At 37.9% G+C, this 14,580-nt stretch overlaps 1 protein-coding gene across 4 annotated transcripts in view; it reads right to left on the bottom strand.

Moving 5' to 3' along the window:
• WDHD1 (WD repeat and HMG-box DNA binding protein 1) overlaps window positions 1–14,580 on the bottom strand; it is an 82,154-nt gene that overhangs the window by 20,694 nt on the left and 46,880 nt on the right. For all 4 annotated transcript variants that reach the window (XM_009006064.5, XM_009006063.5, XM_002753972.7 and 1 more), the window contains exon 16: window positions 12,953–13,109. In XM_009006064.5, the coding sequence (XP_009004312.1) occupies window positions 12,953–13,109 (157 nt within the window). The remainder of the gene's footprint in view (window positions 1–12,952; window positions 13,110–14,580) is intronic.

Consider the following 14,580-nt stretch of genomic DNA (forward strand, 5'->3'; position numbering starts at 1 on the left):
AGAAATCAATACTGCGGATCTCTCAAAACCACACAATTACAAGGAAACTAAACGACATGCTCTGGAATGACTTTTGAATAAACAATGAAACTAAGGCAGAAATCAAAATATTATTTGAAATAAATGAAAACAGACACAACATATCAAAATACATGGGATGCAGCAAAAGCAGTGTTAAAAGGAAAGTTTATAGGACTAATGCCTACATCAACTAGAAAGATCTCAAATGAACAATCTAATATTGCATCTAAAGAAACTAGATAAACGAGAACTAAACCCAAAGCTAGCAGAAGAAAACAGTAACTAAAATCACAGCAAAACTAAACAAAATTGAGACTCAAAAATCCATACAAAGGATCAATGAAACAAAAAAATTGATTTTTTGAAAGGATAAACAAGATTGATAAATTCCTACCTAGATTAACAAAGAAAAGGAGAAGATCCATATGGTCACGATCAGAAAATGGCAAACTGATTCCACAGAAATACAAAAGATACTCAGAGACTATTATGAACACTTCTATATGCATAAACCAGAAAATATAGAGGAAATGGCTCAAACCTATAATCCCAGTACTTTTGGAGGCAAAGGTGGGAGAATCACTTGGCATCAGAAATTTGAGACCAGCCTGGGCAACCAAATAAGACCCAGTTGCTACAAAAAAATTTTAAAAGATTAGCCTGGCCTGGTAGTGTGTATCTGTAGTTCTAGCTGCTCAGGAGACCAAGATGGAAGGATCAATTGAACCTGGGAGGTCGAAGCTGCAGTGGGCCATGATCATCCTGGCCTGGGTGAGAATCTGTTTCAAAAAAATAAGAGAGAGACAAAGAAAAAAAAAAGAAAATCTAGAGGAAATGTATAAATTACTAGAAACATCTTCCCAAGATCGACTCAGAAACAAACAGAAATCTGAACAAACCAATAATGAGTTCCAAAACTGAATCAGTAACTTAAAAAAAGTATTAACCAAAAAAAGCCCTGGACCAGAGAGATCATAGCTGAATTCTAGACACACAAAGAAGAACTGGTACTAGTCCTACTAAAAATATTCCAAAAACTCAACTCCTCCCCAAATCACTCTATAATGCCAGCATCATCCTGATAGCAAAATCTGTCAAAGACACAACAAAAAAAGAAAACTACAGGCCAGTATCCCTGATGAACACAGATACAAAAATCCTAAACAAAGCACTAGCAAACCTAATATAGCAGCACTTCAGAAAGTTAACGCACCACAACCAGTAGGTTTTATGCCTGGGATAGGTAGTTCAACATATGCAAATCAATATATGTGATTTACTACATCAACGAATTAAAAACAAAAACCACATGATCATCTCAACAGCTGCATAAAAAGCTTTCATAATAAAGACCTTCAACAAACTAGGCATCGAGGAACACAACTCAAAATAAAAGCCACCCATGGCAAACCCAGACAACATCAGATGAATGGGCAAAAGCTGGAAGCATTACCCTTAAGAACTGGAATAAGACAAGCATGCACTCTCTTCACTCATATTCAACAGAGTACTGAAAGTCTTAGCCAGAACAATCAGGTAAGAGAAAAAAATAGGAAAAGAAACTGCTGACTCTATGACTCTATACCTAGAATTGCTAAAGGGCTCCTAGTTATGATAGACTTTGGCAAACTTTCAGGATACAAAATAAATATACAAAAATCGGTAGCATTTTTATACACCACTGAAGTTCAAGCTGAGAGTCAAATCACATACGCAATCCCACTTAAAATAGGCATACACATACATAAAATACCTAGGAATATATCTAACCAAGGAAATGAAAGATAACTACAAGAACTATAAAACACTGTCGAAAGAAATCAGATAACAAAAACAAATGGAAACACATTCCATGCTCATGGATTAGAAGAATCAATATCATTAAAATGGCTATACTGTGTCTGAAGCAACCTTGGTTCACATGGGAGTCACAGCACCAAAAAAAAAAAGAGAAAAAGACCATTACTTCCCAAAGCAATCTACAGATTTAACACTATTCCTGTCAAATTGCCAATGTCATTTTTCAGAATTAGAAAAAACTATTCTAAAATTCATATGGAACCAAAAAAGAGCCCAAATAGCCAAAGCTATCCAAAGCAAAAAGAACAAAGCTGTAGTACAGTTTGATGTTGGGTATCATATTACCCAACATGAAACTGTACTACAGGTCTAGTGCAAACAAAAGAACATGGTACCGATGCACAAACAGAAACAGACCAATGAAATAGAATAGGGAACCCAGAAATAAAGCCACAAACCTACAACCAACTGATCTTTGACAAAGTTGATAAAAATAGGCAACTGGGAAAGGAGTCCCTACTCAATAAATGGTGCTGAGATAACTGGCTATCCACATGCAGAAGAATGAAACTGGATCCTTACCTATCACCATATGTAAAAATTAACTCAAGATGGATTAAACACTTAAATGTAAGGCCTCAGACTATAAAAATCCTAAAAGAAACCCTAGCAAATACCCTTCTATGTAAATATTTCATGACTAAGTCCTCAAAAGCAACTGCAACAAAAACAAAAATTGACAAGTGGGACCTAAGTAAACTAAAGAGCTTCTGAAGAACAAAAGAAACTATCAAGAGTAAACAGGTTGGGTGCAATGGCTCACATCTGTAATCTCAGCATTTTGGGAGGCCAAGACAGGAGGATTACTTGAGCCCAGGAGTTTGAGGCCAGCCCAGACAACAAAGGGAGACCCCGTCTCTACAAAAAAATTTTAAAATTAGCCTGGTGTGGTGGCATGTGCCTGTAGTCCTCGCTATTCAGGAGGTTGAGGTGGAAGAATCACTGAGCCCCAAAATTCAAGGTTACAGTGAGCTGTTTGTGCTACTCCACTTCAGCCTGGGCAATAGAGTGAGACCCTGTCTCAAAATGATGTAAAAGAAAAAAAAAAAGAGGCAGAAGAGGGAAAACTTAAACATTGTTGGTGGGAATGTAAATTAGTTGTGCTACTGTAGAAAGAAAACACTTTGGAGCTTTCTCAAAGAACTAAAAATAGAACTACCATTTGATCCAGCAATCCCATTACTGGATATATATCCAAAGGAAAATAAATCATCCTTCCAAAGAGACACATGTACTCATATGTTCACTGGAGCACTATTCACAATAGCAAAGACATAGAATCAACCTATGTGCCCATCAGCAGTGGGCTAGATAAAAAAAATGTGGTACACAACACACCATGGATGCCACACAGCCATAAAAAAGTAAAATCATGTACTCTACAGCAACATGAATGCAGCTGGAGGCTATTATCCTAATCAAATTAATGCAGAAACAGACCATATACTGCATGTTCTCACTTACAGGTAGGAGCTAAACACTGGATATACATGGACATAAATATGAAAAAACAGACACTGGGAACTATAAGGAGGGGAGGGAGGGCGGGCGGCCAGGGATGGAAAACTACCTATTGGGTACTAAACTCACTATCTGAATGACCGTTTCGATCATACCCCAGACCTCAGCATCATGCAATATATCCTTATAACAAAGCTGCACATGTACCCCATGAATCTAAAAGTTGAAAAGTATAAAAAAATATATGTTGGCCAGGTATGGTGACTTATGTCTATAATCCAGAACTTTGGGAGGCGAGGCAGGCAGATCCCTTGAGGCCAGGAGCTTGAGATCAGCCTGGCCAACATGTCAAAAACCCATCTCTACTAAAAATACAAAAATTATCTGGGTGTGGTGGTGAACACCTGTAATCCCAGCTACTCGGGAGGCCGAGGCACGAGAATCATTTGAATCTGGGAAACTGCTATTATACTCCAGCCTGGGCAACATAGCATAATTCTGTCTTAAAAAATAAAATAAAATAAAAAATAAAGCCAATGAAGCAGATTCACTTTCATTCATCAGTCTGAGAATTCTTAGTACTGTTGGTAAAAAGTGTTAAAAAAGAGAAAATAGTCAGGCGTGGTAGTGGACACCTGTAACCCCAGCTATTCTGGAGGCTGAGGCAAAAATATATCACTTAAGCCAGGAGACCAAACCTGGTTAACACAGCAACACTTCATTCCAAAAAAGAAAGAGAGAAAGATGGTGAAATGCCCAATATAGATAAGTGCTTATTAGATATTGGTCAGAGTGGAGCAGCAAATTCACTATTATTAGAAAGGCTACAGTCTATACCTACTCTGATAAATGAAAGGTTGCCTTACATGGTAATAGGTCAATGGGCAAGGGCTTTGTCTGAACCTGTTTTGAGTAGGCTATGGAAGTATTCAAACACGCCCATCATGAGTAGTAGTCTTGCAACTGATTAACTAAAAAGCATTCATTAATCACAGAATGATTTATATATAGAGATTCTTTCAACTTATGTATTCCAATTTATTTATTAGAAAAGCACTGGAAAAATGGCTGCATACTTTAAGTACCAGGGGCAAATTTTATATTTTCTTTTTAAAAAATTTTTTTTAGGCTAGTCAAGTGAAGCAGTGGGAGTGGAGAACATTTTATATTTTCATAAAGTCATTTAAAAAGACACAATCGGGCCAGGCGGGGTGGCTCAAGCCTGTAATCCCAGCACTTTGGGAGGCCGAGGCAGGTGGATCACAAGGTCAAGAGATCGAGACCATCCCGGTCAACATGGTGAAACCCCGTCTCTACTAAAAATACAAAAAATTAGCTGGGCATGGTGGCGCGTGCCTGTAATCCCGGTTACTTGGGAGGCTGAGGCGGAGAATTGCCTGAACCCAGGAGGCGGAGGTTGCAGGGAGCCGAGATAGCGCCATTGCACTCCAGCCTGAGTAACAAGAGCAAAACTCAGTCTCGGGGAAAAAAAAAAAAAGACACAATCTCTTATTGAATGCTTACTAATAATCATCCATTTAACTTACAGTATAGCCTTTTGATTAGGACATTATTGAAGGGAGATACTAAGTAGAAGCTAGACCCTTGGGCTTAAAAATTTTATAAATATCTTCTAGTATTATCAAATGCCCACTAGAATAATTAGAAAACAAGTAAGTTACAATATCTAGAATCATTTTTAAACTACTCAGGCTCTTTTCTTGTGAGACTCAAATATCCTCCCTTCTTTTTCTGACTATACAATAAAAATATAAATAATTTTTAGAGTTCCAATTTTTTTGGACATACGATCTCATTTCTTCTTCCTTCTCTTTTATGATTTTATAAAAAAATCTAGTTTTCACGATATAGTATGAGGTGGCAGTGCAAATACCTCAAGTTTGAAATAATCTTGTGGCAATTCTCTCATAAACCTCTTTTTAAAAGAATCAGTAGTTTACTAGTCATGCAAAATGAAAAAGAACATGTACATTCATAAAAGATGAGTCCCAGTACATATACATGTACATTAACAAAGTTAGAAGGAACACAGGAAACAACGTTAATTGCCTAAACATATTTACCTAAAATGTCCTGTTTAAAAACATTTTACAGCTGACTTTATGGATTTACACACAGTAAACAATTATCACAAAGAAAAAGGAAATATTGAGTAGGATTTTATTAAGGTACTTTCTAAGCCACATTTACATCAAAGCAGAGTGCCAATTTGCATTTTCTTAACCTTTCCTTAACTTTAAAGACTTATTTTCTGTTAAATATCCCTTTCATAGAAGAATTCTAGAAAAAAACAAACACGTTTAAACTGCTAATTTGGTGGGTTCTGACGGCAACGAAGGAGTTTCCTGAAAACTACGTGCACAGATCATTTGGAAGAGTAATGTAAAAAAAAAAAAAAAAAAAAACAAAACGAAAATCTGGTTTACTAAGAAGACAAAAGTGGCTGGGCATAGTGGCTCATGCCTGTAATCCCAGTACATAGGGAGGCTGAGGTAGGCAGATTGCTTGAGCTCAGGAGCTCAAGACCAGCTCTGGCAACAAAGCAAAACCTTCTCTTTACAAAAAATTTGCTGGGCATGGTGGCATGCATCTGGAGCTTCAGCTACTTGGGAGGCTGAGGGGGGAGAACCGCCAGAGCCCAGGAGGCAGAAGCTGCAGTGAGCTGAGATCACACCACTGCCCTCCAGTGTGTGGATGACACACTGCAAATCAGTAATTTCTCATATTCATAATTTTTTTTTTGAGACAGAGTTTCATTCTGTTGCCCAGGCTGGAGTGCAATGGCTCGATCTCAGCTCACTGCAACCTCCACCTTCCAGGTTCAAGAGATTCTCTTGCCTCAGCCTCCCAAGTAGCTGGGAATTACGGGTGTCCACCACCACACCTGGCTAGTTTTTGTATTTTTAGTAGAGACGGGGTTTCGCCATGTTGGCCAGGCTGGTCTTGAAATCCTGACCTCAGGCAATCAACCTGCCTCAGCCTCCCGAGGTGCTGGTATTACAGGTGTTTGAGCCAGTGTGCCCAACTTCGTATTCATAATTAAAGTTTTATACTGACTTAAATTAATGCTTTTTTTTTTTAAGAGATGGCGTTTTGCTGTTGCCCAGGCTGTTTGCAAACTCTTGGACTCAAGTGATCCTCCTGCCCCAGTGTTTTAAGTATCTGGGATTACAGATGTGTGCCACTATGGCAGGCTCTCAAATGAGTTTTGTTTTTTTTTTTTTAATTTTTCTTTTCTTTCTTTTTTTTTCCTTTACAGACAGGGTCTCGTTATGTTGCCCAGGCTGGAGTGCAGTGGCTATTCACAGGCATGATTCCACTACTGATCAGCACAGGAGTTTTGACCTGCTCCGTTTCCAATCTGGGCCGGTTCACCCTTTCTTAGGCAACCTGGTGGTCCCCTGCACCCAAGAGGTCATCATATTGATGGTGAACTTAGTGTAGACACCCGATTGGCATACTGCACTACAGCCCAGAACTCCTGGACTCAAGCGATCCTCCAGCCTCAGCCTCCTGAGTAGCTGGGACTACAGGCACACACCACGGTGCCTGGCAAGTTTTTAAAAATTATTTTTCACAAAATGTACTTTCTTTTAAAGGATCTCTGAACAAAAAGAAATCATAAATACTACCGACTTGAGTTAGAAAATGCATTTAAAGTGAAAATAATAAAGAGGTATCACTAACTCACTTCATCTTCACAGAACTTCTGTGAAATGGGGAAATGTGAGGAAACAGTGGCACAAAGTTTAAAATGTAAGTAACACACCAGAGTTACTGAGTGAGGATTTCAGCCAGGATACCATAGTAGGCAGTGTAACTTAAGAGCTTGAGCTCTAGACCACTAGACCACACTGCCTTTCCAGAGAAGCACATGATTTGCTATCTTTACTGCAATGAGAGCAAACAGAAGCATTAAAAATGCAAATAAATACGAAGATGAATTTGTTTCTTTTTTATTTTAGAAACCAGATCTCCTTCTGTCACACAGGTTGGGGTGCAGGGGCTGTATAACCTTGAACTCCTGGGATCAAGCCATACTCTTACCTCAGCCTCCCAAGCAGCTGGGACTACAGGCATGTACCACCATGCCTGGCAAAATCTGGGATGACAGCTATGAACCATGAAGCCTGGCCAAAGATAAATTTCCTGCTAGCAAGAATAGGTAAGCCTCATTAAACACAACAACAGGATACTAAAAGTGACTGCAGAATTTTATTCCCCAAACTTCATGTACCACTATCCATAAGAAAGAAATGAATAATCTGTAAACATGCTCAAATATAAGCAAAACTGGTGTGAAAAGTACAGTAAGCCATATTGAGAAGTGCAGCTTCCAATCTTTGAAAAATATTTAAGGCGATATACAAAAAAAAATTTTTTTTAAATAAATTTATTTTTTACAAGGGTGTACCAAAAAAATCAAACAAACAAACAAAAGGCAGAGAGAGAGAGAAAAAGAAAATATTCTTATTCAGGTTTATTATTCCAGCATAAAGCTAGGAAAATATGAAAACATTCTGCAGTTATCAATTTATCAATATATTATACAAATAAATACATTTCTATCAATAGACTTTTTAGCATATCTTCTCAGTGCTTTAAATGCCTAATGTATAAGATTCCTCTCAGTAATTCAATTATTCTATACTAATTACTCAATTATTCTACAACAAGCTGGTCTTTATGAGAGAAGTATTTATTCTTTCAAACTATATGTCAACTAACTCCTGTTGTTCCTATATTTTAAAACAAAAAATAGAAACTTTTTTTTGCCAATAACTAGATGTGTACTCTCAAACAAATTAATCTTTTTGGATTTTAGTTTTCTCGTATGTAAAAATTAGGGAGAAAGGCAGGGGTGAAGAAAGACAGTAACTAGACCAAAAGAACTTGGTAGTTCTCATGTTTTTATTCCTGTAGGGCTGCTGAGCTAATATAAAGGGTTAGGAATTCATACAAGCACCATGAATTGTCTATAGACCAAACACAAAAATAGTTTCCACTTTACATACCAAAAATTTCACATATATGCAGATAATGTGATTTATAAATACATTTTATATTAAAATAAAATTTTTAGGCCTACAGAAGCTTATATTATCATGCCTGTAATCCCAGCACTTTGGGAGGCCAAGGTGGGAGGACTGCTGAAAGTTAGTTCAAGAGCAGCCTAGGGAATATAGTGAGACTGTGTCTCAATAAAGAAATGTTCTCTATTAGCTGATACTAAATGTAGAGCTACTATAGCTACTATTATTTGGAGGCATGAATTGTTTAACATTTAAAAAGGACTCTTGGTCAAGTCCAGCCTGGATAACATAGTGAGAACTTGTTTCTAAACAAATAAATAAAAAGGGATCTTATATTTGAAAATGTGAGGAGCTACCAGCATAGACGGTTTCTAAAATTCTTCTTAGTCTAAAAGCTATAATTTAGAGTCCATTATTTCTTTATCCACTGTTGAATGTAACAGTTAAATGTTATTAGCTGTAATTATCATAGTTTTTAACAAGTTAAAATTATTTACAGATATTAAAAGCAGGTAAGAAATGTATTCTAAAAGGTTGTATGTGTGTGGGGGGGGGAAGCATGTAAGAAAAAGAAAAAGCCAGTTGGATAAATTACTCCGGGTGTGAAAACTGTAATTGATGAAATACTTATAATATTAAATTAAATGAGGAAAAGCAAAATTATTCACTGCAGATGACTAATTTCACATATTGCATATACCTCCTTAAGATAATAACATTCACTAACAAAACGAATCTTATCTGAAAATAAGCATTAGGCAGAATAGTAAAAATTCTTATAGGTTCAAACCTTAACCTACTATTAGGACAGACTATGAATTGTTTAATTCAAATTACTACATGACTAGATTCCTGAAAATGGACATGCAAGAAATCCCTGAGAACAACGTACACTATAAGAACTACTAAAAACAGTGAACGTGGTTTGGTACACCGCTTACACCTATAATCCTAGTACTTTGGAAGGCTGATGTAAGAGGATTGTTTGAGGCCAGGAGTTTGAGATCAATCTGGGAAAGATGGTGCAACCCCATTTCTACAAAATATTTTTAAAAATTAGTCAGGTGTGGTAACCTGTGCATATAGTTCTACCTATTCAGGAGACTGAGGTGCGAGGATCACTTGAGATCAGGAGTTCAAGGCTGCAGTGAGCTACGACTGCACCACTGCACTCTAGCATGGGCAAATGATTGAGATCCTGGCTTAAAAAAAAAAAGTTAATAAATATACTTCTTCTGATACTAAATATGCCAGTATTTAGAATGTAATATTCAGTGGCTACAAGTGTAAGGCAAAACACAAAGAAATAACCAGCAATTCCTCTGCACTTTTCTACTAAATATGACTTTGCATTCCCTGAGACTATGTGTTTTCTTCTCGAACATCCCACAATGCCAACCACTGCCTCCAAAAATAACCGAATTCTGCTTCGTGATCCACCAACAAAACAGAAGCCAAAAACAGAAGATAGGAATTTGTTACCTTTCAGCTACCAAATCTATCTGCATTTGTGCCTATTTTCTTCCCTTTCACAACTGTTAAAATGTCTATTTTCCGATTTTAGACAGGTGATGTAAAAGCTACTACTTTTTTTCTTTTAAGATTTCATTCCTTTCATTGGCTCCTTCTTTTACATTATCAATCTCACCTTCTTTACTAAATTCATTACCAAAAGATTACAAAAATGCTGTAGAATTACCCAAGCTAAAGAATCCCTTCAGGTCGGGCCCCATGGCTCACACCTGCAATCCCAGCACTTTGGGAGGCTGAGACAGGTGAATCAAGAGGTCAGGAGTTCAAGACCAGCCTGGCCAACATAGTAAATCCCTGTCTCTACTAAAAAAAAAAAAATTAGCTGAGAGTGGTGACTGGCGCCTGTAGTCCCAGCTACCACTTGGGAGGCTGAGGCAGCAGAATTGCTTGAACCCAAGAGACAGAGATTGCAGTGGGTCGAGATTGCGCCACTGCCCTCCAGCCGTGGCACCAGAGCGACGAGACTCTGTCTCAAAAAAAAAAATTCCTTAAAGACTTTATATCCTCCTTTAGGTGCCACCCCAAATCTTTGCTCTTCTTCACTCCCAAGTTCTTTTTTTTTTTGAGAGAGGGTCTCTATCGCCTGGCAGAAGTGCAGAAGAGTGATCATGGCTCACTATAGCCTTGACCTGGGCTCAAGTGATCCTCCCCTCTCAGCCTCTCAAGTAGCCGAGACCATATGTGCATGCCATCATGCCTGGCTAATCAAAAAAATTTTTTTTGTAGAAACTGGGTCCTACTATGTTGCCCAGGCTAGTATCGAACTCCTGGCCTCAAGCACTCCTAACGCCTCAGCCTCTCAAAGTATTGGGATTACAGGCGTAAGCCACTGCACATGGCCCAATAGTCAAATTTCTTGAAAAAAGTTATCACCATATTCTACTTTCATTTCCTTACCTCCCATGCCCACCTCAATCTGGAACTTAACATTTTATCACGCCATTAAAATCACTTTTATCAGATTCACCATTAACCTCCATGTAGCTAAATTAAGAAGTCTTCTTGAACTTTTTTATTTATTTATTTACTTTTTTACTGTCTTCTATGAGAAATAATTTGGTTCAAAGAAGTCTTCTTGAACTTAACTTCTGGCCTTATCTGATTTAGTTTACTGAAATGCTGCTTTGTTTAAAAATTCAATTTATTTAAATTTTGAACCAGTAATTCAAAGTTACATGCTTAATTTACACGCTCAAAAAGTATAAAAACAAATAGAAAAGTCTCCTATACGATCCACTGAGTTTCTGAGAGGTAATTAGTATTGTTAGTTTCCTTTTTATTGTTCTAGGAATTATGTCGCATATGTAAGGCAAATATAATTATATATTCTTATTCTCTCTACTTTTACACAAACGGTATTTCACTAAACACATCTTGCAGATTTTTCTATATCATTACATTGTGTCCTCATCCTTTTTGATAACGGCTTCATCAAGATATGATTCACATGATGTTGAGTTCACACAGAATGTACCAGCTATAACATATGGGACGTATACAATTCAGTCAGGCACAGTGGCTCATGCCTGTAATCCCAACACTTTGGGAGGCTGAGGTGGGAAGATCCTTTGAGCCTAGGAATTTGAGACCAGCTAGGGCAATATGGTGAAACCCTGTCTCTACAAAAATTAGCTGGGTGTGGTGGTGCACACCTGTAGTCCCAGCTACTTGGGAGGCTTAGGTGAGAGTTGCTTCAGCCCAGGATGTCACTGCTGAAGTGAGCCATAATTGCAGCGCTGCGCTCCAGCCTGAATGACAAAGTGAGACTCTGACTCAAAAAAAAAAAAAAAAGGGAGAGTACATAATTCAGTCATTTTTTGCATATTCACAGAATTGTGCATCTATCACCACTAATTTCTGAACATTTTCATCACCCTAAAAAGATATCCCATGCCACGCACAGCCAATATATCATTTCTTACATGTGCTAGCAGCAGTACTTCCCAAACTTTAATGTGCACATGAATCAACATAAAATCCTATTAGTCCAGGGCCAGGTGCAGTGGCTCACGCCTGTAATACCAGCACTTTGGGAGACTAGGGTAAGTGGATCACCTGAGGTAATGAGTTCAAGACCAGCCTGGCCAACATGGTGAAACCCCATCTCTACTAAAAATACAAAAATCAGCCAGATGTGGTGGTGCATGCCTGTGTAATCTCAACTACTGGGGAGGCTGAAGCAGAACAGCTTGAACCCGAGAAGTGGAAGTTGTAGTGAACCAATATCACGCCACTGCACTCCAGCCTGGGTGAAAGGTGTCTCAAAAAAAAAAAAAGTTCTATTAGTCCTTTCTTCTATTATAATAATTAAGCAAAAAAATCTCAAAAAGCAGATTATTAATTATATATTTCAATTCTCAATTGAATATATATTCAGTTTAAATGTTTTATTAATTATTATTTTTACTTTCATATTTATTATTATTCTATTAAAATAAAAGATAATAAGCCAGGCACAGTGGCTCAGGCCTGTAATCCCAGCACTTTGGGAGCCCAAGGCAGGTGGATCACAAGGTCAGGAGTTCAAGACCAGCCTGGCCAAGATGGTGAAACCTGTCTCTACCAAAAACGCAAAAAATTACCTGGGCGTGGTGGTGGATGCCTGTAATCTCAGCTACTCAGGGGGCTGAGGCAGATAATTTCTTGAACCTGGAAGGCAGAGGCTGCAGTGAGCAGAGATCATGCCACTGCACACCAGCCTGGGTGACAGAGCGAGACTTCGTCTCAAAAAAAAAAAAAAGATAATAAAAGATGAAAATCCATGTTTAACCAGAATTCCTCTCCCTGTGTGGCTGAAACGATGGTAGGGTCACCTTAATTATTTCTATTTTGTTCAATATGTTTCAAATAAAGCAAGTGACTGAAAACTTCAGAGTGAATATGAACAAATTCTTAATTTAGTGACTATGGAAAGCAAGTAATTGGACTAAGATAAAAGACAAATACAGTTAAAGAGCCTCAGAAAAAGAATTTCAAAGTACTTTTAAAAAAGAGTCAACTTTAGACTTCTTTGAATAACCCACCTTAGTTGCTGGGGATTTTCATGGATACCAACCACCCAGTAGTGATCAGATTTTCCTTTGCAGTGCTCTCTTGTATTACATATAGGAGTCCATGTATTACCAAGTCCTCTGTTAAGCATTCGAACGATTCCTTCTGAATCCACGTAACAAGGGGTACCTAAACCACAACAGAAAAAGAAATCATTTGGAGACATGGCTACATATTGTTAAAGAAACCCTATTTCAAATATATTATACATACCAAGGATTCAACTTTCCTTTCAAAAGCAAACACAAAACAGAAGCGCATAATCTAAGATTAAAAATACTGTAAAATTTACTTAACCATAGAGTATTGGATTTGATATGACTAAAATTTACACAAATAAAATGAAAAACTGAGTTTCAGGGAAAACTATGCCACCTGCTGGAAGATAACAATAATTTTAAAGCCAATTTTAGTGAAAAATTAAACATGAATCAGAAGGCTACTGGTTGAGAAACATTTAGAAAAATGACCAAAACCTGATACAAGGTAATCGTTATGAAATTTATCTTTAGTATTCTTCTTTCTCTCTCTTCTCTTTGATGGCCTCATCACTGTTCTGTCCCCAGTTGCTAGTTAAGCAATTCTTACCTAGGAAACAGGGAAGGATTCTTGTTCTCCACCTATTCTGCTTCCAACTCAGGAAATCTGTGACAAATTATCGGATTATCCCTTTTTTATCTGTGGCTTCATAACCCCCTTACTCTGAAAACATTAGTTTCCTCAGGGTCTGGATCTAATTGGTACTTGGGAGAAAAAAGGCTATACAAATGGAAGTTATGAATGGTTCATATTATTAAAGTCTGAATGACTAATATCCCAACAGAAAACACATCTAGAAATGGTTGATATTTTAAAGAAAAAGTGAATTTTCCAGTAATGCAAATGAAGAACATGAATCTCCAAAAAGAGAACTATTCAAGTCCACATGAGACAGGGTTGACAGGTGATTTAAAATAAGGTACACGCAGGCCAGGTGCACAGGCTAGCACCTGTAATGCCAGCGCTTTGGGAGGCCAAGGTGGGTGGATCACCTGTGGTCAAGAATTTGAGACCAGCCTGGCCAACATGGCCAAACCCCGTCTCTACTAAACATACAAAAATTAGCTAGGCGTGGTGGCGCGTGCCTGTAGTCCCAGCTATTCGGGAGGCTGAGGCACAATAATCACTTGAACCCAGAAGGAGAGGTTGTAGTGATCTAAGATTCCATCACTGCAATCCAGCCTGGGTGACAGAGTGAAGACTCTGTCTCAAAAAAAATCACAAACACGAAAACATATGAAATAAGGTACTCCTCAATGTCTTTCAAACTATCTGTCATAAGCCTCTAGAATTTGGTCTAAAATAGCACTTATCCAATAGCAATATCAGGTGAGCCACAAGTGTAATTTTTAATTTCTTAGTGCCAGCTACTCAGAAGGCTGAGTATCTGTTGCTCAGACAGTAACTGAACAACAACAACAACAACATTTTAGGCTGGATGTAGTGGCTCACCCTGAAATCCCAGCATTCTGGAAGGTCAGGGCAGGCGGATCTCCTGAGGTCAGGAGTTCACAAACAGCCTGGCCAGCATAGTGACACCCTGTCTCTATTAAAAATACAA

This window comes from Callithrix jacchus, chromosome 8 (genome assembly GCF_049354715.1).
Source record: "Callithrix jacchus isolate 240 chromosome 8, calJac240_pri, whole genome shotgun sequence".
Classification (NCBI taxonomy): Eukaryota; Metazoa; Chordata; class Mammalia; order Primates; family Cebidae; genus Callithrix; species Callithrix jacchus.